Genomic DNA, 25,964 nt, shown 5'->3' with positions numbered 1-25,964 from the left:
GACGATAATATGTATTTCGATAGGTCATGGTTTAATTCAATGCATATAAACACTCCAGCAAAACGCGAAGTGAACACGTTGTAATTTATATATTAACGATGAAATACTTTATACACTTCTACATAGCGTCATTAATGTTCATGTGAACGGCAATAACCAAATGCACGCGCGCGGAAGGCAAAACTTTGAAATTCAGCAGATCGATACGATTCACACCTGATAATAATAATAAAATTGTCATGCCCGCTTGTTAACAATCGCGCGTAATGAATATTCGCGGGCCATTTCGCGAGCAGATTTATCATTTTCGAGTAATCTCGACACATTTGATGCCGTCCATTAATTCGATATTAAATCGCGATATTAAAGCAGCGCCCGGCATTATATTAAAATGACAAAATTTGCGAATTGTTGCTGCATCGCTAAACTGATTAAGATGCGAAAATGCATCAGACATCAGACTAATTTTAAAACTCCGCGAAAGATGATCTATCACGTAATTTATCTGCAAATATATAAAGATTGCATTCGTCATTGTGCGAGTGAATTCGACAGAAGTTTGAAGAGGAGATTCACGGCACGGTCGTTTTCCATGGAATTCCAAATGAAACGCCAGCGTATTTTACAGCGAAAAACCATTGGTGCAGTCAGCGGCAACGACTGTATAATGCAGACATAACGATGGCGGCGTAAGAAGCATTGGCGACGAACTTCGCGAGGGAGAAAATGCATTATCCTCTCATCTTCTTCTCTCGAGAAATCTTCCTCCGCCGCTCCTTACCTTCCTAGCGATTCCTGTATATCCCCCCGGGAGCGAGCATCGTCCACTTTCATAGAACGCATTCTACTCCAGAGATCTTTTTCCGTTAAAGGGATTGTTCCAATTTGTCGTATAAATTTTTCCAGATAATATTTTGGTTGAAAAAATATATCAGTGACACACGAACTGATTTTTCAGATTAGGAACGCTTTTATTATTTCGATCGAGTACGAAATTGATTCCATTCGTATAAGAGTAATGCAATTTGATTAGAATGAAATAAAGATTATAGGATTATACACTACAGACAATTTTAAACTATCTATAATTCGTACCAAAATTCAGAATAGAAATATATTTATAACTTTATGTGTGTCCAGTAATACGGAAAGTATTTGGACGAATCAGAATACGCACATGAAATATTGAAATACACTCATGTATCAAAATGTATGCTACATAAAATTGTACATGGAATTTTATTCTGAAATTGGACGCGAATTATATTTCGTCTAAAAAAGGCCTCAATATGTAGCCTATACTGTGTTCTGATAAAATTGAACTTTTAAATCTAATTATTACCTTCGAAAAAGTTTATTCTTTTATTATTATTCTTAGTATTAGCATAGCTTGTTAGTATTAAGCACAGCATGTAACCAGAATTGTCGGTGAAATATGTTATGCAAACATGTGACGTGGATTATATTCACGAATATTTGAAGTACTTTTTACATCAAATATTTTTCAAATGTTTGATGTATGTATAATACATTTTCCATATCAGTTGATCTGAGACCGAATGTCACAGAGTAGAAACTTTTATGAAACACATCTCTCCGTAAAAACTTCTGGAAACATAAATTTTTAGAAAATTGGAAAGTATATATTATAACAGAACTGATTAAACTTGTAAAACCACTATATCAAACAGACGCAAAGTATTATTTCGAATAATTAACACGATAGCTTTTTTTACGACGGCGGTCTTTATATTTCTTATAACTTACATTTTCGTTTTAAAAATGATTTAAAAGCAACTAGCAGTACGCGTCTAATTATTACCGTCTGTATCGAAATACTATATCGTAAAGCGCCACGAGCGCAAATAAAATATCGAAATTTCTGCACGATACGACGCAAAAACACGAGTAATTTAAATACACAATATACAGAACTGACTCCCACGTTCCACTAAAAATTATTAGATATCCTTTTCTGCTGGTACGTGGCGTTAAAATAATCGCATATGGTTTTTTTAATATTCCCGTAACGATTGGAATTTTAACGATTAACATTATTGAATTTTCTCATAATTCACATTTGCGCGCGCATTTTGCTACTCATTATTATATATGCTAAGTAATGATATAGCTGCAGATTACGGATATTGTAACTGCGATATTACATGCTGTTAGCAAGTGAAGTGAGAACTTTTTTCTCATAGAACGCAGTATATGTACTTGCCTGCGCGTGTGCGCGTAATATTCTCGCTGAGAATGCAGTTTATGATTATGAACCTCGTAGTATCGCAGTTACGATGTTAATTGCACCCCCACTCCCCACTGCTGTTGCACGCGGATTATCTTCTGCATTGAACGATGCGCCAGTTCTCCAGAACGAGAACTGTGCTTCTTGTTAAAAATTTTGCAACTGGGTCGAAAACAGTCGTAAATGGGTACAGCTGTCGTACGCGCTGTTTTCGAAGAAGTTTGCTCTGCAAACCGTTCTCAAACTTACAACGCACGTCAAAATCGTTTCTCTTTACCAAACGAATGTGAAAGTATACTTTTCTACGCTAGAATTTCTGTGACCGTTTGGCGAATAGAATTCAGTGTGTTACATAATTTCAGGGTAGGTATACACCGGTATTTTCTTTAAACATTTTCTTTAAACGCTTGGAAATGTGTAACGCGAGCCCATTGATATATAGTGCTTTTTACTTTATTTTATTTTCTGAAGCTATCGACATGTCTCGGGAAGAAATAGCACAATCATTCTTCATACGCGCAAAAATAACGACCTGCTTCCCAGAGCCGTGGGGAACGATTGCTGAAATTTACATATCTGGCCTGAAAACTCCCCGGAGAATCTGAAACTTGCGAATGTGGAGTGTCTCGGTGTTTCAAAGTCCATTAAAGTGACAAAGAATGTCAGTATCTGTCTGCGAAATTAATTAATTCTGTAATTACTCGGTCTCAGGTCATTCATGACTTTCCCAATGCGTCAAGTCTTCTTTTTAATTTATTTAAATGTTATTCGATTCTTCAGACGCACTCAATCAATGACCAATTGGCTTTACAGAGCATTTCGCGAATAGTAAATAGAACGGAGTTTCGTTGATTTCTTTTCGACACAATTTATAAATATTCAAGTGAATGCAATATGTTCCAAATGAATAAAACGAAATATATCGATTATTCGTTCGAAATCTGTTCGTTGTAATGCCTCTCCTATTGCGGTAGTTTTCAGTTACGTCAAGTAATTAACATGCTCCATCAATTCTCCAAATAATCGCCAATGCAAATTCAGGAAATTGGTGCAGCCGTCGCTTTAAACGGATTTCACTGCAGCGCTAATCGAATTACTTTATCTTGCTACGGCAGAGACACGGCGTATTACGCATTTAATATCTATCGCTTCAACTATTTGTTGAAAATCACGCGCGATTCCACGCAACATTCCATCTCCGTGCGAATTGTCAGTGGATAAAGTCAGCCCCGTCGAATTCGCGCATTCCTCTCGCTGCTTCTCACCTCGTCGGACGCGCATATGTATGATGACTTTTTAATGCACCCTCTCCAACAAAACGTGCGCATCCTTGCGCACTTCCAATTTCCTGACAGTGCCGTATATATCTCAATGTCAGTTGGAAATGGATTCCGCGGGGTAGCGCATCCGTTCCGCATCACCGCATACGCTGCGTTCACGTGGTGTACCGCGCCGTCATATTTTCCGTCTAATATCGCACAGACGTGCAACGTGTACCTATATAGTTACGTCTCATTGACGACAGACAATACGTTCCAACCCGATCGATTATACGCTTTGATGAACGATTCTCGAGACGTTATAGAGACGCAAGTACACAGGAAGCGTTTCTCCGAGCTGACAATGGTGTTTCTACAAATCATGGATGTTAATCACACTATAATTAAGATATACGTGTTATAAATAGATAACTTATTGATCCCCTATGGAGTTAAAACGAGCTTTTGCTTGTCATAACACAAAAAAAACACAAAAATAGACAATTATATAATTCACAAAAATACATCATAAATTTTGATCTAAACTCAAATCTACGCCTACTTTTGTTTGATCTGCACACATACACACGCGCACGCGCGCCTCTCTCACCTAGGTATCCTATTTATCTTTCTAAAGCCTATCACAATAAAAAGGTACAGGCAATAGGAACAGGGAATAAGGCAGGCAACAGAAATAATCCCATTTCAACTTATAATAAAACTGAAAAACTGTGATTGGTCAGGTACAGACAATAGAGAATAGAAATCCAACGTGTAGGAAATTCTGTTCCTATTGCCTATTTCATATTCCATTGCGTTGATACACGGTTTTTGGTAAGTTGAAATGTGGTTATTTCTGTTGGCTTATATTCCCTGTTCCTATTGTCTGGTACCTTTGTATTGTGTGATAGGCTTAATGATAAATTTCTTCATTCTTTCATGCCTCCTCGATTTTCACACATGCTATACATATACATGAGGTGTAAATCTTTAATTGAGTGAACACTCCAACTAAATAATTTTTGAAAACACATCATTAGCAGGAAATTATGGAAAATTATTTCACAATGTTGTAAAATACAAAATCAATATTTAATCATTTACATTCCCTTTTTAATATAATCACACGCAGCACACAATAATCGATCGTATGCAGATGCATACATAATCGTGCATGAAGCAACAAAATATCAAATATTTGCCCAAAATATATCTATACATATATATTTATACGTTTTAATAAAGCGCAAATTTCAAATTTATTTATGTAATTTGTATTTATGTTAATAAGATTTCCAAACATTTAGCTTTAACGAAAACGGTGCGCTCAATTCATTTTAGCTAATTACATTATAGATATTTCGAGAAAATATGTATCTTGGCAAGAGAAAAATTGATTAATCGTAAGAAATGGTCAATCTTACACGAATCGAATGAAATATAGGTGAACAAACGATAAGCTACAGCTTTCTCGTTCTCGCTTATTTCCTTTCGTGACGCAGTGACGGCCGCATAATTAACAAATGAGGACAAAATCCTCGAGGCTAAAGTACTCGTCCATAGCTAAGCTCATTTTATCGTAGCGCTTTTCAAAAAACTTCACGACAATTTGAAACTAATTTATGAATTTTTCGCAACGAACGGCCTTTTTCTTCTTTTCTCTGCAAAGAGGATATTAAAAAAAATATTTCAGAGATATCTATTTAACGAATAATGAAGTTCTGAAATTTTTTTCGGGAAGGCCATGATCTACTGTCTAAACTTTTTCCCCTCGAACTTTCAATTGGCCACTCAAAAGTTCTCCTATATACAAAACGAACGGGTTGCCGGACCGTAACGGCGCGTTTAACCGATGCGGGCTACGTCCGTAACAGCGCTGTCGACCACGCCGTTATGTTTTACGGATCGATGAATTTTTCATTAATACACCCTCGCTTGCGAATTTTACTCGAATTTTTATTTCTTGCGCGGCGAAACTCTTTATCGGTAATAAAAGTACGCGTATAGGCGCTGAGAAACCGAAACCGAACTACACGACGAGATCAAGGTGATCTCGTCATAAAAGGACGTTATAATGTCTGATACAACTATAACGCGGCGAGAGGAATTAGGTCTCTCGAAGCGCCCGCGGTTTACCACATTTCCAGCAAACTGCTTATCTGTATCCGTGCATTACTGCGTCACTACGAAACAAACATTATTAATCACGGAGGATTCGTATTGGGCATATTGCGGACCGATGAGCATATTGCGAGACATCCTGAGACTGCCTGAACAGAAATCCGCTCATTCTTTATGAAACATAATGAGGATCCGCGAGATATGCGATATCAGAGTTCCGTGAATGCATCTCCCATCTAAACGGTAGATGAAATAAAAATGTTTCGTGGCTCGCGTCGTTACGACTCGTTCCATGCGAACAAAACACGAAGCATTGTTATCGCATTCTCCCAGAATAGAAATTAAATTCTCGCAGAACAATCGCCAAACTTCCTGGGAAAGTTTCGCCCCGCGGTTTCTAATGAACTTTTCGACGTTTCTCGCTTTTTCAACGATCCGCCTTATCATTAACAAACTGGAGGTATACAGTAACCTGTAACTTTATACTGTAAATTAAGCCCAAATCTACTTCTAGGAACATAATATTATGCTTCACTAAGGTTCATTAAGCGAGAAGCTCTAAATGTTATTATTTATGTTCAAACTTCGCGTTAAATTAATGCAAATTTCAGCGCTATCAACACAGCTTCGCGATATATATGGAGAAAGTGTGTCAACTATTTTAGCTTAAAGGTGGCTTTTTTCCGGTGAGTTAAAGACGGAACAAAGATTCAAAGAAGCCTTCAAGCACGCTCGTAGTCTAAACCGCCACTTGAATAGCTACGCACCGTAATGAGATCTGCTCCGGAAGGTCGGATTTCCGGTGCCTTTACGCCACGCGATAAACAGCGCAACCTTTCGCCGAGGTAATCGCAGCGATTTCCGTCAAATCGCCTTTTCACGCGCTACAGCTATCCTCGCTAAGAGACTGGCGGACGTGGAGCGCCAGACCGATCTAGTTTCGCATGAAAATGCAAATGGTCAGGTCTCTTATCCGTATATGGCTAATAAATGCAGCACGTCGTCATTGGACCTAATGGTAAAAAAAGAAAGAAGGGAAAAGTAAAGAGAGGTCTCACGGAATGAAATTTAATGGGGTCGCGCGCGCTAAATGACATTTTCATGTGTAACAAAAGGGCGACGTATTTTTGACATTACGCCAAAGGAATTCTGTCGTTCGGTACGGCACGTTGATAATTTTATCGTTTAATCTCAGATTGCGCCGAGAAATTCTCGACTGACGGCGGGCGCAGAGGCGTTGTCTAACCGGCTGTTTAATTACGCAGACAGATTCAAACGGGCAGGAAAAGAGATACGCGTTCGCGCGCGTATGTGTGTGATCCCGTGTTTGAGCGTGATTAGCATTCAGCGTGCTCGATTTGCCGTAACAATCTCGAAATTTTCGGCGTAAATGTACAATATTTAGCACGCGCCAAATAACGGCGGATCGTTATCCAATGCAGGCGAACGTATTATTTAATGATAATTGCTATAATTATTCATAATTAGTATAACGAAACACAGTTATTACATAATCTCGATGGAAATGTGGCATATCCACCGAATTTATTTATTAGCTGCGTATGTAAGCAACGTTATATGTATGCGTTTTTAAGCGTTTTTAAAGTCTGGTAACAAGCTTGTCGAAATGTCATATAATACATGTCGTATTAATAAATCGTATCAAAGAAATTTAACGAGGCAAAATTCAGTGCATATTAGACATAATTTCATCGCTCTAATTAAACGTTGACGTCAACCTGAACAAGCATTGAGGTAATACGAATAAAATTAGAACGGAAAAGTTACCTCATGCGGTCTCACATGCTTTGCCAAAATCCATGTTATTCATCACATGCCGCGACGCACAATCTATTTTCATTTTCTTCTAAATCAAATGCGACAGTTGGAATTAAGCGAAAGAGACTTGAAAATTACTAATTTGCATTTTAATTAAATGCAACTAATTATAATGCAACTAATTATGTAGTTTAGCAGCTTAACGTTATTAAACTGAAATAAAGTTATTAACGTTAGTTAATTAATGTAAACAGCTTTATCCCAGTAATAGCTGTCCAACAATCATTTTAAGAGTTTAATAACTAAATTAAGACACAGCTTAATAATTAAATTAAATGAGCAACTTTCAGAATATTAAACGTTTCGCTCTTCGTATTGAGAGGAGCCATTCATTTTGTCCGTTTCCGTGGTATAAACTATCCGTCTGTCTGGCTTAATCAGACAAGGCAGACAAGTTGACTCGTGCGAGGCCGGTCGTCAGTGCCGAAAGACTGGGCAATCTCTCTCCGGAGCTACGCAACGTGGCCATTCGTTACTGGAGGGGGGCCCAGACGCGCGGCAGCTGTTTGCTCGCCGTGGAACGGATCGGGGGGTCGCTCTGGCATGTGTACCCCTTCAGTAATGCCGCATCGCTGGTGTTCGCAGCTCGCGCGAGCGACGCTGCGCGAGTTCGTGACATGTCGTGACGATTTTTGTGAGTGAAGGTCGCGGATCGTGCGAAAAAGAAAGGCAACCGTCGAGAGAAACCGTTTCGAAGGAAAAGTGCCGCACGTCGGGGCCCGTGGGACGACTTCGCCACGCTGTGAAAATCAGCCCCTCCATGCCGGCAGATTCCGGAGTAAAGCAGCAACGGCTGGAAAAAGTGCGCGCGCACATGACGCCTTTCGAAGCTGTAGACCAGTCCGTCGGTAAATCGCTAAAAATCGATCTCGGTCCTGTGCGCGACACTTCGCCACGTATCGAACGTTTAACAGTTCGATCGTGTGTCAGATTGGAAAAAAAATTCGGCGGCTTCTTGTTCTCCGGAGTAACGTGCCTGTGATGACGATGGAAAAATGTCGAGCGACATCGCAGATCAATAGTGAAAGAATTTCCAAATGATGGATCGATAGCGGAGGATACATAGTGATCAAGAATTTAGTGATTAGTAGCAATTTAAAAAAGTTTAAAAAGGCATATCGTGCATCTATGTTATACACAATATTCAAATTATGAATATTTGTGCGGAAGCGACGTATCGTCAGGACGATTGGACGAAAGTCGCGAGGACTCTAATGAGCAAACGGCATCCGAGAGACAACGCTATCCTCATCACGAGATGTGACTCTCGATGTCACGCTTAAAAACGGGTCCAGCCGCATGGAATTCGTTCTGTGATAGTCAGGTAGCCTGCGTGCCGATGCATATGCGTGGCAACTTTTCTCCTCGGAAAGCACGACGATGAGTGCCCTAGCGAGGGACGTTTGCTTTGATCCCGATCGGCTTGCCGGTGACGGTATTCGAGCGGCAAACGGTGAATGGACGCATGTACGTCCTTGCAGGGCTAGCCTCGCAACCGCGTGAGAGCATTGCATAACCATAAACGACACGTTTGCCGATACTGTTCGCGAGAATCTCAGGGGCTCCACGGCGGCGATTGTTGCTTAAGATTTTACCCGCGATGGCGACGTTAGATTACAACATTGCGTCTGTACGACTCCTCTGTATGACATTTACACGGACTTTTCTCACAAACAGAAGTGTTCTTAACAAATAGAAGTGCCTCTAGAGTGTGTGATATTATCTCTAAAAGCTTCCTGCAACTTTCTATGTTTTTATCACTGTGAATTTAAACGTTAAAAAACAAATTTTTATCACTGTGAATTTGAACGTTAAAAAACGGTAACGTTTGTTGTCTAGCTCTCTGGCCGAATACAGAATACAAAAAAATAGTACGTTATAAAGTTATTTCATTTAAAGAAACGAAAGTGTGTAAAGGATAAATAAAATTGACAAAGCCAAATATCATTAACAAAAGCAGAGAAATTTATATTATATTTCGAATAAAAAGAAGCAAAAACCGCGCATATAGATAGTTGCATAGTTGTAGAATAGAATCGAAAAAAAAAATATTTAAAACTTAAAATCCTGTAACGCAAAAATGGTAACTCGGTTATAGCGTATATATCTTCTTCAATGTAAGGAAGTGGCGTCAAAGAACCGTGACTCCTCATTACAGGAAGTAGATTGTCGTCTATCAGGACAGAGACCGATAACGAGGACAACGCTCTGAAGGGGTAAACAACCGTCCATAACGAAGTAGGAAAATGAGTTAGGACTTACTTACTCGCGAATCGTTCCGCTTTTAAGAGGCGGACTCGGAGTTGACGTCTTCTATAAAGAGATCGATGCATCGTGATAACAATCGTGTGACTTACGCGGAAGTACGGGAGAAGACGAATGAGAAGGAAAGGAAAATAGGAAAAAGAGACACACCGTCAGGATGATTAATGCGACGTCCGTTGAAAGAAGAACGTCCAAGCCGCGGAAGTTCTTTCCCGTCCTTTCCTTATCCGATGTTTTTTTTTTCTCGAATTACGCGCTTATAGATGTTCTTTTAATTTGAAATATTGGTTGGTTATTGGAGAGTCAAAGAATCTGCTGCCTCAGATCGAGATAATCTGACAATTCATTTGGTTCCGGATTATAATTACCCTATTAACATCCAGTCGATCTGTAATTCCCTCGTTAGCTTCTAATGAGCTCCAATCTGGACTGCCAGAGAGCGGCCAATTTTTGCCCCTTCCAATCGATTAGAGAAGGCTCGAACGTCCACGCTTTCGCGAGAAACAGGCTGGCACGAGCCGTGGAAGAATATTTTAGTCAATCATCACTCTGTGAATAACGCGCTGATGAATTTTCAGTCGGAGAAAGCCGAGCTCGCGATACGACGTGGAGCGGCGTATAAAAATCTGGAGTAAAACGCTTGAAAATTATTACGTTTATCCGATACGAACGCGATGCGTCTCGACATGAATGATTCTTTATTTGAATTTCCGATATCGTATCGATTTCTTTTTTCTGACACAGATATCGATATCAAACATCACTATCCTCTTGAAATGTAGGTTCGAGGAGTTGCGAGAAGTTGAACTCGTGCTTAATTTCTCTGGCGTATTCATTGCTGGGAACAATCGCTCTATTGTATGTTCGATGCTGGTTAAGCCAGCACTGCCAGCAGCGATCTTGTCATTGATCTTGGTGCACCTACACTTCGCTGTCATCAAGATCTTAACGACTAACGGACGACAGCAATAAATTTGATTGGTCCGGTAAATTGTCCGAGGAGGAAGAGGCCTTGTTCCGTCCACTTCTTCGTAATGGCCAATTGTCGCGTGGCGGAATCGAGCGAGTACGTGGCCCTAAGTAAACAATAAAATCGTTTCAGAAACGACAGTCACGTAGCGACCACGTCTCGTCGTTTCATCGCAACACTCGTGCTAATCTCCTTTCATTGCTAACCGCTCTTTCGCTTCTCCCTAGCGTTTCGTGTAAATATTTATCAGTTTCGTCGCAAACGGGACAATCCGGTGAAATATTCTATCAGTCAGAGCTCGAAAACTCGGCACGTTGTGAATTAATTCACAGACTAATCGCATTAAGATAATCACGTTTTAGGAGCTTCGGAATAATCTCCGAAGCTTATATACTGTATATAATATATTGTAACGTATATAATTCCCTCCTCGTCGTGCAATCCGAGAGAAAAATGTGCCGTTACGTTAGAGACAGTAGGATCAAGCAAATGACGGTTTCGATGATCTTTTTGCAGCTACCCAGCCAAAGAATTACTTTACGGGGAATTTACGGGGAATCGCAAATGTCGAAGCTTTATCCTACCAAAGAGAAGCAGTAACGTGCCTTATTGCCGACAGTAATAACACATGTTATCAATAATTTATAAAACGAGCGATATGCGAAAAATGATCTCATCGCATTGAGAACATTCAGGCGTATCGAAACTCTCAAAGGGATCGGATATCTCGATAGGACATTGGAACCGTATATCAAGCGAATCCGTCGACCGTATATCGAACAATCCCCAGATGAAATTTCGCAAATCCGCCTCATCTAGCCCGAAGATGGAACTTCTCTCGAGGCGTTCCACGGGCGGCAGGATGTCGACTTTGAAGAGGTCGAGGTCCTTCCGAGCGTCTGTGAAACTGATGTCGAAGATACGCAATCATGCGAACCTGCGATTGACCGCCGGCTTCGATCTCTCGTCCGTCTCGAAGGATCTCACCGTCAAGAAAGGGTGTGATCTCCCTGTTGTTGAGGAATCTCAGGACGGTGAGAAGCCCTCGAGTCCGCGAAAAAATTTCAAGGATATGAATTCTCGCGACAAAATCGGCGGCGAGGCATTTCCGAGTCCTCGAAAGACCTCGATATCGGATCGCGATGTCGGTCCGCGGGAAATCACTAAGGATCTGAAGAATAAGCTGTCTTTGACTGACAGGCTAATGGGCAAGGGTCGCAAGGACGCGGAGAGAGCCTCGACAAAGGACGAAGGGATGAAATCACCGAAAGTCAGTCACATTTTTCGCAGGAGACACAGTACGGAGAGCTCGCAGGAAGACACTCGAGAGAAGAAATGTAGCGATAAACGTGCGTCCTGCGAGACGGACATGAGTCGACCGAGCAAACATGTATCCTATGAGAACCCCACGTTCGTGCTGGACAGTTCCTTGGACTCCTCCGTGTCGAGCTTCCTCTTTGAAGTCGAAGAGGAGGAGGAGGAGGAAGAACAACGGCAGAAACAAGACGCCGAAAATGAGCGTGCTACGTCATCCAAGCGTGATGTCTTGACCATCGTCGTGGATCCCCACAAAGCCTCGGCTAATCGGTCCTTCTATCGTAAAACAAACTACGAGCGAGACAAGGACGTGGGTGAGGAATATCTCGAGAACGGAGAGTCACGAAACGCATTTCGTCCCAGATGTGAGACCGTTCCTTTGAGTCGTCCTTGCGATACGAGGAACGAGCATTCGAACGTGATAAACAGAAATCGAAGGACGACTGAGTCCTTCGGCGAATTTGATCGCTCGAGGATTAAATTTTATTGCAAGATACACGAGACGGAGAGAAAAAACGCAATCTGCCTGCAGAATCAGAAAATTCACGACAGCGTCAAGACATGTTCTTCGAAGTCCTGTAAAATCAAAACGGTCGACAATATCGCCAACTTTTGGACAAGCAGACGTGGCAATAGCTTTCGAAATAAAATGACGACCGGTAGGAAAAGAGACGCGAAGGAGACGAAGGATTACGAGCGGCTCGGTCAGGAGCAAGTTTTCATGCCATCGTCAGGATCAAGTACGCTGGATCAATAAGTTTTCCAATTAGTCAGCGGCGCGCCAGATGCAATTAAGCACTTCGTAGGAAGTTATTTCAAGTTTCCGCGGCAAAATATCGGTTTAGCACTTTTCTTTACGGTGATGAAAAAAAAGAGGTCCAAATCCTATCTGATAAAATAACGCATTTAACTTTAATTGCCATGTTTTCACGCTGAACAAATTAATAATTATCGAGGAGAGATAGAAAAAGAAAGTATGTTTAACATGAAATAAAACGGTGAAGCATTAACATTCTAGAACATCACTGACACGTGGGAAAAATTTCTAGTCGTGAAAGTGGAGTAAAACGTATGAGTCGATTGTAATATGATGAGTAGAATAATTCAAGAAAGAAATAATGCAGGAAATATCTCTTTTTTTATTTCTAAAATCGTTGCTTTTTCTATGGCAAACACTTGAGACTTCATTACTCGTTCTACATTTACTTAAAAAATTACACCGACTAAAATAAATAATTATTACTATAACATCGTTATAAAAGACATATATATTTCCTCGGTGTGAAAGTCGTGAACTTAATAAATTACAGGGATTTATCTTTCTCGAAGTATACATCAATTTCCTCTCGATTCCCTCAAAATTCTTTCGTATTACGTCATGTATTTACCGCTTATTTATCCAATTCCGTAATGTTTCGTTTATTTATTTGTTGTTTATTTATTTTGCTTTGTTTCTTCATGCGCACAGAGTTCCACTCGTTGCAAGGGATGGAGTTCCTGGAGGGTTTCGGCAAGAAGAAACAACAGCCCCACCAACAACTAAATAATCTATCGTCAATACATATCAATCCTCTCTCGGCCCAATCCCTCAACATACACCTGCATGGTATTTTATTTTTATCGATTTTTTTATTTTTAATTTCTTAAAAGCGTCTCTTCTCGTTTTCGCCGAACTTACTCTTGCCAATTTTACGTGCAATTAGGAATAACCTTGATGTTGTTATCGTTTTATTTTTAGCCCTATTTGCGGCTGTGGAACATAGTCACTTGGATAAAGCGAGGACTATTTTGGAATCTACCGATGTGGACGTAAATAGGTGAGTAGCTATTTGTATCATATGTACGCAATTAAGGTATTATTAAGATGATTGATTGGGCGATAAAAAGGGGAAAAAAGCTGATGAATTGGCGAGGTGATACGATGTTATTTGATACTTCCAGATATTTCATATCACTGAATAATCTAGATATACATAAATCATTGAATTTACGCGCGAAAAAGAATTAAATATTTATTCTTCAAACTCGAGGTACGGATTTTTGATCTCGCGATACTCAAAGGATCCAACCGCGATCCCGTTTTCCCTCGAAAGAGTCTACGCGTGACCTATAAGATCTTCGTTCACACGCAATACACGTTACTTGGAGGGTCTTTAATCTAATATACGAGCTGAAACTTTCGAGGTGCACTGCTACAGAAGCAGTCAATCGCGCTATTAGGAATTGTTCGACCAGCGTAGAATCAACTTCTTGATTCGATTCGGCGTGTAACTTAGGAGATCTTAAGAGATTATATTCGCTATATATCCTAGGTGCAGACTATCATGTGCAAAAAATAATCGTCCGAGTTGCGTTCAAGGTTTTACGTTTCCTCCTTCGCATCCGAGGGGAATTGAAACGAAGAAGATTGTCGTGAGATAATCGGATGGATAAAATAAAAATTTCCTCACGCGCTCCAATTGTTCCTCGCGGCCCGTATAATTATTTCTCAGCCGTGTCTAAAAGCTGAGTTGTTAGCATTTTCACGGCGGACTAATTTCGTTTTCAGCCAGAGCGTGTTAAATTACGTTGCAGCGTTCTTCGTGAATGTAAAATGAGTCTCGAATTTCGGCGGAACAAGTGGAATATCTTTAAACCGGCGAGCGCGCGCGCGCAAAGGGTGTTTCGTTACATTATAACACTTCCGAAAGCTTTTCATAGCCGGCCGCGCATGGTAATTACGGATAATAGGTAGCCGTTCGCTTCTATTTCCGGCGAGCAATTCGGCAGCTATTTGTCGTCCCAGGATATATTATAGTAGAGATATACAGTAGAAGCTTTTGGTTCATTCCCTCAGTGAATACGACCACGCGTTGGCTGTCGATAAACAAATTAACGGATTAAACAAGGTTTCGGTGCCAATTTGGGCGACCGATTTAACGTGTGGAACAAACGGACTGATTTGATTGAAAGAAGTTCACGAAGCTGTCATGGATATTTAAATTTTTATGAACTAAAATTTACTGGTAGGAATAAAAATGGATTTAATTCGGATGATTTTAACGCTCAGTAAAATATAGCGTTTTGTATTGAGATAGTTGAACCAAAATTATATTATTATATATCGGATTGTCGAAATTGGACGTTAGACAGAAAAAAATAAATCTGAATCTTAAAAATTCCAAAGTCACGTTAATCATAGAATACTGGAAATAAGATTCTACAGTAACATTAATAAAAAAAAAAGTATAAACTGTTAAAAGTATAAAAAGTTATAAATAACGGGTTTTCAACCATTGATTTCATTTTGCACAACATATTCAACAGTAGTTTATATCAGAGAATAAAAAATTCCAAGAATTGTCAGTTACCTCTTTTTTCTGCATAATGTACTTTATTCAAACGTATCAATTGAAGACAGGCGGATCCGAAGATAGAACTAAAAAAATAATCCGTAGGCAGAGCGTAAAAGTTATGAATTGCTCATTTCGCACGGTAGCTGTAACAACGCAATTCAAATTCCCGTTGCAAACGAAAAGTCGATAGATGACGTAAAACTGGGAAATTCATTTAGCCAGCATTTATCCCCGACTATTTTATATCGTTAACGTTTATTTGATGTCCCCCGCTTTTACGCATCAAAGTAGTCCGAGGTAAAGTAGGCGAAAGTAATTAAATGTTTCAGAGTGAATCTCATTAATCCCACGATTTTCCGCTTGGACGAAGCGAAATTTTTCCGCAAGTCGTAAAAAGAGATATACTCAAATTGGAAAATACAATCGGGATGGCACCGATTTGTAATTCAAGCAGGAAGTCCATACTTATGTGGCACTTATATGTGTCTACACTCATGTGTGGGTTTTTATCGACCTTTTAAATGTCACATAAATATTATTTATTAACGGCAATTTCCCCGAAGTCATGATTCCAACGGAAATCTCGTCTTAACTTGATATACGGACTCAATGGCTAAAATTTTTCGGTTTTACTTTTATACAACGCCGAATAAAGCGACGCAAAGGTTGAAATCAAGTTAGACAATGTTTAATGTTGCGTAAAGTTTATAAAGTTTATTGTACCGTGCTTTGGTACAATGTAAAGAAAAGAAGAAAAAAGTTTAGTAAACTGCGAGATATCTCGAACGTTCTCATTTCGCCCCTTTCAGAAAGGATCTGAAAGTAAACTTTACTACCGGCCCTATACATTATTTGCAATTTATCGTCATTTACAGCGTAAACAGCGACGGCTTGTCACCGCTGGACGTTGCTGTGCTTAGCAACAACAGGCCGCTGGCAAAAATGCTGGTTGCATTCGGCGCGCAGGAAGGGAACCAATGTAAGTACAATTGAATCCAATTACAAACTTCGCGCGGCGTAGCGGGGAACTTCGTTACGTCCGTGACAAATCTCGTTGATCCGTACCTCTTCCCGCGAGATTCGCTTTTCCGCTTTTCCGCGAAATAATCGCTCTTTCTCTCTCTCTCTCTCTCTCTCTCTTTTCGCCGCGCAAAAAATCCAAGAAAATCGGCAGTCCGCGGGAGATTCCAATTAGGATTCCGTAGTCTCTAATAAAAATCCCGTCGAGCTTTATTGCATCGCGACGAATAAATATAAAAGCGGGAATGCGAAATGTGCAATAAAACAAAAAGAAAAAACAAGAAAAAAACGGAGAGTCCTGGACACGGCGCTGCGCTTTTTCCGCGACGTTTTTAATAATATCTCCCTTTGTCCGGTATATCGAGCTCCGGCGTAATTACGATCGAACGCGAGCCATGTATGAGGTAGTGGAATTGTAAAGTCGATGGCGGTATCTAAACATTTCTCAACGCTCGCTCTTGTACTCCGTCAAGTCGGATGGTGCACGAGCTGTAAATGCGAGCGAGCGACTCTTTTTCATCCGTTTGGATTGTTTGGAACATGCTACACGTGAAAAAAAAACTGCGATGGATATCCGAGCTTTCTCATTAACTTTCGTAATGATTGCCGCAACGAGACTCCGAAACATCGGGCCATATCTGCGATAGCTGGAATCAAATTTCCAGCAATGTGCGAGAAATTACCGTGTCGCCGAACATCTCTCGATTGCGTTTCCCCGGGACAGTGTGGGATAAAAGTTCAGAAAGATAAATTTCTCTTAATGTGCCGTCAAGCGAGTCCGGGGAATCCCGCGTTAAAGTCAGCAACTTGAGCTCCATTCGTCTTTGCGAAAGTTTCTCGTGTCTTAATTTGTCCCGTGTTATGCTCGTTAGCGCTTTTACGGTGCCACTCGTTAAGACACCGAGTCTTCGAAAATGAAATATAGAACAAGGAGGACACCTCTTCCGAACTAATTTTCCGCGAGATATCCGCGACGGGCTCCTGGTAAACATTCCCGGATAGGATAACTCGAGATTCAACTTGCTTGACTCAACTAACGTGAACGATACGAGAATTCGACGGGCTGCGTTTTGAGTAATTTCTTGAGCGTGACTTCTTTATTGATTTCCGCATCCGCGCTGAGAGGTAATTGCAATTGTAACCAGGCCCCTAATTAATCGCGGCAAAACCGTCTCTTGCAAAGAGACGTACAAAATATCACGACAGCGCTGCAGCTATCGATCGTACGAAATAGCTAATACGCTAATTAGTGTAATAATCGCGCGTGGGTCAATACGTAGGTGGCAACAATCCCCATGCGTCGTAATATAATCAATTCCATTCAGATATTTATAATTAAAACGCGAAGCCTGCTTCAAATTAATCATAACGCATACATTCGTGCATTCTAATATATTCAACTGTGAATTCGTAGCCTCGTATGTACGTTCGATATTCTGTTGACGCAGTCAAGTCTCCGGAATCTCTGGGTAGCCACTTGGCGTCATTGCTCTCGGAAGCGGAACACAGAGTTCAAGAGCTCGGCGGCAGTACTTCCGGCAGCGGTGGATCAATTTTGTTGGAACCGCCTAGCAGTCACAGGGCCAGTTTTTCCACGCAACATAACAATCTCACGGGATGCGGCGGTAGCACGGAGGATAAGCAACTTTCTCTGTGGGAAAGGAGAGCCAGGGCCCTCAGGAAAATGCTGCTGGGTTTCGACCAAGCGCGTAAGTTCAATAGATTCAGAGCCAATTTCACCAACCACGGTTAGCTTAACCAGCGCGGTTAAAGTTAGCAGGGTGGATTCATTTCTATTGGTCAATCCTGCTAACTTTAACCGTCGGTTAAGCTAACCGTGGTTGGTGAAATTGGCTCTCAATCTATTAATCTAACTTGTACAGCTATCACCTTTTTAAAAGGATAAATTTACAACAAATACTTTTGTATTAAAATAAAAATCTTTTATTTCAGGCCCACCCGACATGCCTTTCTTAGTCGCGGTCGACGTCACCGGAACGACATCGATAACAGTCAGGTTTCAAGAACCGGACTCGCACGACTCTCCGATCTGTACCAAGTTCAAGGTCCAATGGAGCCTGCACGAGGACTTTTCGGTTATATGCGGCGAGAGGGAAGTCCTGGACATGAAGCAGAGAGAGTGTCGGATCGAGGATCTGACTCAAGGGCACAAATATCACTTTCGCGCCGCCGCCGGAAATTTAAAGGGTTACAGCAGGTTCATGAATTCGACGCCCGCACACGTTACACCTAGCAGTAAGTACCATATCTAAGCATAGCACGTTCAAATTTAACATTCTCAATTTAACAAAAATTTACGATGACTCGAAGGTTGGAGGGACATAGACGGCAGGGTGCCCAGATTCGCGGGGCGACTGGAAGAGCTGAACACTCTGTTCACCGATATCAGGCGACCGGAGTATACGCAAGAAACGCCGGCGGTGCAGAGGCGAAATCACAAAAAGAAAACAACGATAAAACAGCTCTTCACGGCGACGAGTAAATTCCAGAAGAATCTCAGACGAGGAGTGTTTCTGGCATGTCTACTGTACCACGAGGACAAGGTTCTCGTTACAAACGAGGACTTCTTGCCCGTGATCGAAATCGACGAGACGTATCCCAGTTGCATATACAATGATTTTCATTGGCTCATGAAAGTCGCATGCACCTGGGACGATGTTAAATCCCTTCGGCAAGATATGGAGAAGAGTCACAGCAGCTCAACTAATCACTTTAGGATAAAGTTGCTTCAAGCTGCTGCTCAAATGCAGGTAACGTTGTACATTGTTTATTAAAAATACTGAACTTTTATTTAGCCCAATTACTCAAGCTTGTATAGCTCACTCAAAAATATAGAACTGAAGAACATCTTACGATATTCTATTTGATGTATTTTGCAGGCTGCCCTGGGCATACAGGACCTTGGACAATTGTATCATAAACCTATCAGAGACATTCAAGGCACCTTAGTGTTCTCGACAGTAAATTATATAAAGTCGCCGAAATTGGTTTCTGTATTAAACAGCAGGTGGCTGCCGCTCAGTAAAGTTATAAAGAAGGTCATAACGCACGAGGATAGTAACGTCGGCGATATCTTGATGACCAGCATACAAGAGCAAATGACATATCACCAAGTCAGCGGTATCAAACTACCTAAGGGTTTATATCTCGCTTACCTAAAAATGCAAAGCAGCGTGGACCTCATACAACTCGTTGTCCCGACGAAATCTCCAAACGTATTACCGCATTGCAAGATTCGTGACAATTCGCACGTGTCCGCGTAAGTTTACGTTCATTAAAACGCAAAATACCAGTAATTCAGTGTCACGGCTATCTATCGTATTATCGTGCTTTCGCTTTCATCTGTTCAAGGGAGGAGTGGGACTATCTCAAGCGAGTACCGCGCATCTGCACGTCCGAGACTTCCGTGAAGGAATCCGAGGAGAAGGAGAACGTGACGAACGAGGCGCAAGGCACGGAACAACAAAAGCTGTTTGTCGATCAGATCGCCGCGACAGCGCGACGACTGTTCAATTACATGGAGATCAGTCCGGAGGATTCGCTGGTGCATCGATTATACGACGCCGAGGTGATCGAGCTGACTCACGACGTGTCGTTCCTGATCGTCGTGCCACCCGCCGAAACCGCCTGCTGCGTACCTGGCACGCGAGAGATCCTGCTACAACGTGGCGATTTATTGTCGTTGCCTATTCCGGTCTTCGAGATGGTCTACCTGAATACGTATCAGAAGGATGTAATCAATCGTTACTCCAGACTCAGCTGCATCTTGGAACTGGACACCGCGCAGGCCCAGCATAATCACCGAGAGGCCTTTAGTTCCTTGGAGTTGAGCGTCGCGAAGGACAAACTGGCGAGATTGCAGGATCTTCAGTTGCAAGTAAACAGCGTGTGGAAAAGCGCCAGGTGGCTGATCGACGTTATAACTTTCGCGAGAGATCGCGGCTCCTCACAACAAAACGTAATTATTATTTCTGTAATGCTTTCTGTAATCGTATCTTACAATACCTGTCTTATAATTTTATCTTACATTTCTGATTTTATCGTTTAATTAATATACGATATTTTCTCGCAGATCGCGTCGCAAACCGTTGGGATATCTATGAAGCACCTGTTCAGTCTGGACAGAAATAAGAACAGCAACAGTAACAGCTTGAAACGAAGTTTGTTACAATTACCACCTAGAGATCCTAAGCTCGTGAAATCGAGTCCCGGCCGTGGCAGCTGGCCGGGTCCCAATCTGTCGAAATCGTCCTCCAATCTCCTCACGACAGAATTCAGCAAGAGCGAGCAACAGCTGCCCAGCGGGCAACACGTGCGCAAAGGTAGCAACACCTCGACAACCTCGGAGCCGCAGAAATCGTCGTGCGCACCGATAAGCAGCAACAGCAATCTGAGCAATCTGACGACTACCAGCAGCGTGAATCATCTGATACCGCTGCAGAACGTGAGACTACCGCCCTCCAAGTCCGAGGACACCTTGATCCTCGCCAAGTACAAACACAGCCCGCGAAATCGTTCCGCTACGATAACGTCGGCGTCGGCCACTACCAGTCCGTTACTGAGTATAAAGCCCATGATTTATACCGGCTCGTTACTGAGCGTCTCCACGGCGATGACGAACACCACGAGTCTGCTTAGTGTGAGCAACACGAATTCCGACAGTCTACACTCGCTGAGCAGTGACGAGTACTCTGCGACGAATTCGAGCGTGTGCTTGAAACCCGGCCAGCCGGGGATCAAGGTCAAAACGTCCAAGCCGACCGCGAGTGTCGCGGCGATGGCCGCCGTTCCGACGGATAATCTAGACGAGGAGAAGGAAGAAGCGACTATGATGCCACCTCTGCCAGGCATTCTTCAGGTACAACCTTTAATTTTATGCTATTTGACGGGTAAAATTTTCTCCTCATACTAACATCATCACTATCATACTAGTTGCGACGTTTCGAATAGTTTAATTTTCAGCGACATTAAAATCCCCCTAAACTCGCGACGTGCGGTCTTTAAATGATATTTTTCCTTCCTAGGGAACACAAGTCTAACCCGATTATAATTAAAAAACAGCTCACTTGGTCCTCTAAAGTGCAAAGTGATGTAGTGGACACATTGAGTAAGCCGCCACACCGTTAAATTTCAACGCTTGCTCTGCTCGATTATGCTTAAATATTATGCTTAATGTGCCAAAATCAGTACGGCATGAGAGATTTATTATGATCTTTTTATACTTTGTATCTAATAGCTATTTTGAAAGTAAACTATGTCTGTATGTAATGTGTTATAACAGTATGACGTCGTGTCAAAGGGTATTGCATACGAATTATTAATAACATATACTTGAGTTTTATGGTACTAACGTGTTGTATATAATTATGTATTTTTACGGCTTGGATATCTATTTTTTTCAGTGTTTGTCTAAACACAAAGTGTGTCTATGAGATTAGGAAGCTAAGTGAATTACAACAAAGTACTAACTTTGAAAAAGCAAAATGTTTAATAGACTTTGAAAAGCTTGATAAATATTGTTTCGTGAATAATGAAAATGCTAAATAATCTTTTATGACATTTTGCTTGTTCTTTTATTCACTGAGTATTGAAATCTTTCAGACACACCATGTATATTACGCATAAGCTTATACATCAATATAACATTTTTATGCGATTTCAGTCGTATAATTTTATTGATTCTAAATTATGTACACATTTATAGATACACTTGTTCCTTACTCGAAACTGCTGCATTTTGCTAATTGAATTATCTTTTTATCATGTGACTTATATACCATTTGCCAAACATAAAAGATACATCTTTTAATGGTATTGCAGGTTTACGCGGCCTACGAGACCGGTTTGGCAGCTGGTACCAGCTTGAAGCTACACGTAACACCAAGGACTACGGCGCGGGAAGTCGTGGATCTTGTCGTTAAACAACTGAACATGGCAGTGGTTCTAAAAGGGCAAAAGGGGCCCACCTACACGGCCGACGAGCTACCAAACTTTTGTCTAGTTGCCGTAATCGGTGCGCGAGAGCGTTGCTTAAGGGACGATTTTAAACCGCTTCACCTGCAGAATCCGTGGAAGAAGGGACGGCTGTACGTTAGGCAAAAGCAGGATGTTCTTGCCGCTCTTGAGCACAGCAGTAAACACACCGCGTACTTATAGCAGAAATAAAGCCGCGGTAATTTTTAAGCGAATAATGATCTACCGAATAATGTAAATTGAATTTCAGTACGTCCTATACGTGTAAACGTAACGTTCCCTGATAACGACATTTCGCATAAAGCATCCTAGTCGTACATCTTCAATAAACGGCACTACCAACAAACGAAATGTTTTAATGAACAGCGACTACCTAAAGAAAAATTCATACAACGCCTCACGAACCTCTTCCAATTTTATTCTTCGATATTCTTGAACGAATGTGAACTTCGTGAGATCTGGTCACTACGTGTGAAAAACAAGTTGTATATTCAAAATTATTTTACTGGGGAAAAAGAATGCTTGGCCTCTTATATAAATGACATGTTAGTCTTAAGAAATTCAATAATTATTTTAAAAATTGCTTATTAAAGTGTCTATCTTCTACTCTTTACTTTTTATAAACGAAATGATATTCTTTTCGTGAGAGAAATTTTGATTTTTTTTTTCGACGCAATTACATTCTGGTCTAATTTTATTGTTATACGTAGATTTACGCGCTTTATGATGTTCAATAGCCGCTGAGAGAAACATGAAAGAAAAATATTAAATAATTAAAATATATCGATGCTTCTCCATATGGACAATTAATCACTGATTATGAGAAGTCGCGACGTAGCCTCGAGGGATCGTTACGTGAGTGTGATAAGTACCAGTGAAAAAAGAAGTCTGTTTTATTTTAGGCTTGCACATTCCGACTCGGGAATTCAAGCATCGATCTGTAATATTCTTCGAATGTTAGTTAGTTTGTAAATGAATAATACTCGAAATATACTGTTATATTTTATGTACCGATCTCAATGTTTTATTCGATATGCGTATTATCAAGAGCCAAGTATAAGCTGTTTGAGAGATCTCATTATTCCTTTGCAATTCGTTGTATCCAAGCATACTTCATCATTGCGAAATCAGTGAAGGCTTTTAGCGCATAAGACAAATGTAACAGAAGAATACTTGGATACTTCGAGTCAGTAAGGATATCTTTTTGAAGTCAGTAAAAGTTTTATATTTATACTATTAAAATTATAAAATATCTGTAAAGGAATATTTTACGTTCTAATGTATGACAAAGTTATCGATGATGATTACACATGACACACTTTCTGCTTGACTAGATCCGTGTTACCAGGCTCAGAAATAGGAAATAAAATGATTTCACGTGCGATTTTTCGATGCGTGTCGATCCGCGACGCAGTGTACTTTTTTTAAATATTCAAAATAGAATAATAAATAAAGAATGAAAAGTTCCTAAAGTCTGGTAGCATCATCTAAAAATGGCTTAGAGTAATAAGTATATTTTTTAGGAAAGGCCCGACAAATTTTGTTAATAAAAACGATGTAAGAGAAAAATTCTATAGAACGAAAGGAGAAAAGAATAAAAAGGTTAATCTAAGATTTTAATTGAAAAATATTTTAAATCTAAAGCGGCGAGTAACGTCTGAACCAGTTTTATAGTTAGTTATTAGTATAGTTAGGACGAAGAGGCTTATAGACTATTGTACATAACAGAACAAAGAGTATTATTAATCTACTATTACTTCAAAAATAACAAATAAGTTGTAGTTTCTTTGTTTTGATTTTTAATTTCTGTTTTACTGTGACGCATATAGAGATACGTTATTTGTTTCATTACAAAATGTTTACACGCGTTTTGTATATCCAAATACATTTATTTTATCTCGTTTTAAAATCGTATAGTAAAGAGAAATTTGGCATAGGCCTCGGATCAGATTTACCTTGAAAAATTTATAAAAACAAGTCTAATCAAAAAGAATTAACTTTCACGTTATTGTAAACAGCGCATTTAGCAAAATTTTTAAAGAATGTAGTTGATACGTCGCTACGTGTATAGGTAAATTGTACCCGATTGCATCCGATTAGAAGAGAACGACGGTACGGCAGTCGACGTATTAACCGATTGGATAAGTTATCATAATGTAGAGTGGTTTGCTGAATATTACCCCAGCCGCACAATATTACTGCACAATATTATCACGCGACGAACTTCCCAAACGATCGCGTTGCACATTTCGTATTCGATCTTACCAACAAGATTAACTAGCGCAGCATATAACACTTATATGTAGCCATTCGACTAACAGCGAAGAGACTAATGTTTAAAAAAGGAATCTCTTTTCAGCTATCCGGATAGTAAGAAGGTAGCACGAGTGACAAAGTGAAGCGAAGATAAAGAAACGCATGTGCGTAACGTATGTCTGTGTGCGTGTTGTCGGTTGTAAATCCATATTTCTCTTACTTTGCCCGCCGAAAGCCTGCGTAATATCGATCTGTCAAGCGAAGAGCCCTATCCTCGAATGCCCGTGCAGGTATTTATCGTGAAATCCGTCCTTCACGTCGCAGATCCGATTTGGCTGTATATTCGAAGACCCTCCCTCGAATATTGACGCTTATTGAGCAGTAGTATCGTGCACCAAGGGGCACGCAGGGGCCACCTGCGTTTAGCGAGGATGGTGCACATATTTTTTTATCGACAAAGTGGCAAAAGATCGATGAATTGTTAAGGGGGCAGAGCGAGTCTCGCTGGCTGCATACGTAAGTCCGTGCACCGCGGAATCCGCCGATGTCGCAGGAAGAAGAAAAACCGAAACGGGAATTACAATTCGCAGTAAGCTTCGTAACCACCAAGCTGATCGGTACTTTAACAAAAATGCCAGCGGTGTATTGATTTAATTGTGCAGTCCGTACCCTCTGCCTCGTCTTCGTTATCTTTGCCTAGACGCACGATCGTTGAGAGTCAACGGGCACCCGCGCTCATTTCCGTTTGATCGAGAAGACGATAGAAATTTTATTAGTACTACATGAGTGTCTATCGATGTTGAATGTAAAAATAACCGTTAGCATATAAATATTACGACGATGGAAGAGCAAGAGGCACGCCGAGCCAACGAAGGTGGCTGAAATATTTGTAAATATTTCGAGGAGAAGAAGCGACCGCACGCACAAGGAAACTAGAGGGAGAGATTACTTCGAACGTGAGAGAGAATGCGGAAGAAAAAAAATTCTCGTTTCTACGATCCACTCATCGCGATGTAATTATAGTTGTGCCTACGCGACGGCCATGTGAGTTAATTAGTCGATATCCGAACGACGACTTCTCGCGCCCCGAACCCTTTTGCTTCCTCCCCCCCTCCCATTCCCGTCCCTCCCCCGTGTCCAGAAACAGAGATCACTCGGACGCGTATGCTTCGTAATAAGAGCGATGTAACGCGCGCGCGAGTAAATTATGTACAGTAGCGAATTGGTGTTTGTATAGAAGAGATGGCTTCGTTTCTGTTGCGACTGAGTTCTTCCCCCGTTTTTTCAGCAGGGGACAATGTACTACGACGGAAACGCACGAAATAAAGTATAACATTGTA

The 25,964-nt window shown here is 40.9% G+C and overlaps 1 protein-coding gene across 8 annotated transcripts in view; it reads left to right on the top strand.

The window, feature by feature from the left end:
- Wake (wide awake) overlaps positions 1 to 25,964 on the top strand; it is an 80,025-nt gene extending 54,061 nt beyond the window's left edge. For 4 of the 8 annotated variants that reach the window (XM_071712487.1, XM_071712483.1, XM_071712484.1 and 1 more), the window contains 10 exons: positions 13,488 to 13,625; positions 13,758 to 13,836; positions 16,230 to 16,333; positions 17,823 to 18,083; positions 18,328 to 18,630; positions 18,706 to 19,145; positions 19,275 to 19,654; positions 19,747 to 20,353; positions 20,468 to 21,253; positions 22,216 to 25,964. In XM_071712487.1, coding sequence (XP_071568588.1) covers positions 13,488 to 13,625; positions 13,758 to 13,836; positions 16,230 to 16,333; positions 17,823 to 18,083; positions 18,328 to 18,630; positions 18,706 to 19,145; positions 19,275 to 19,654; positions 19,747 to 20,353; positions 20,468 to 21,253; positions 22,216 to 22,551 — 3,434 coding nt within the window. In that variant the 3' untranslated portion in view covers positions 22,552 to 25,964. Of the gene's footprint in view, positions 1 to 7,734; positions 8,792 to 10,234; positions 12,760 to 13,487; positions 13,626 to 13,757; positions 13,837 to 16,229; positions 16,334 to 17,822; positions 18,084 to 18,327; positions 18,631 to 18,705; positions 19,146 to 19,274; positions 19,655 to 19,746; positions 20,354 to 20,467; positions 21,254 to 21,419; positions 21,503 to 22,215 lie in introns of those variants that run through there. The other 4 variants (XM_071712482.1, XR_011719001.1, XM_071712481.1 and 1 more) reach the window with 4 other exon arrangements.

Source organism: Temnothorax nylanderi, unplaced genomic scaffold (assembly GCF_030848795.1).
Source record: "Temnothorax nylanderi isolate EJ_2023f unplaced genomic scaffold, tnyl_v1.0 TNYL_tig0110_pilon, whole genome shotgun sequence".
Classification (NCBI taxonomy): Eukaryota; Metazoa; Arthropoda; class Insecta; order Hymenoptera; family Formicidae; genus Temnothorax; species Temnothorax nylanderi.
Note: the sequence above shows the minus strand (reverse complement) of the source record. Positions and strands in the feature narration are given on the sequence as shown.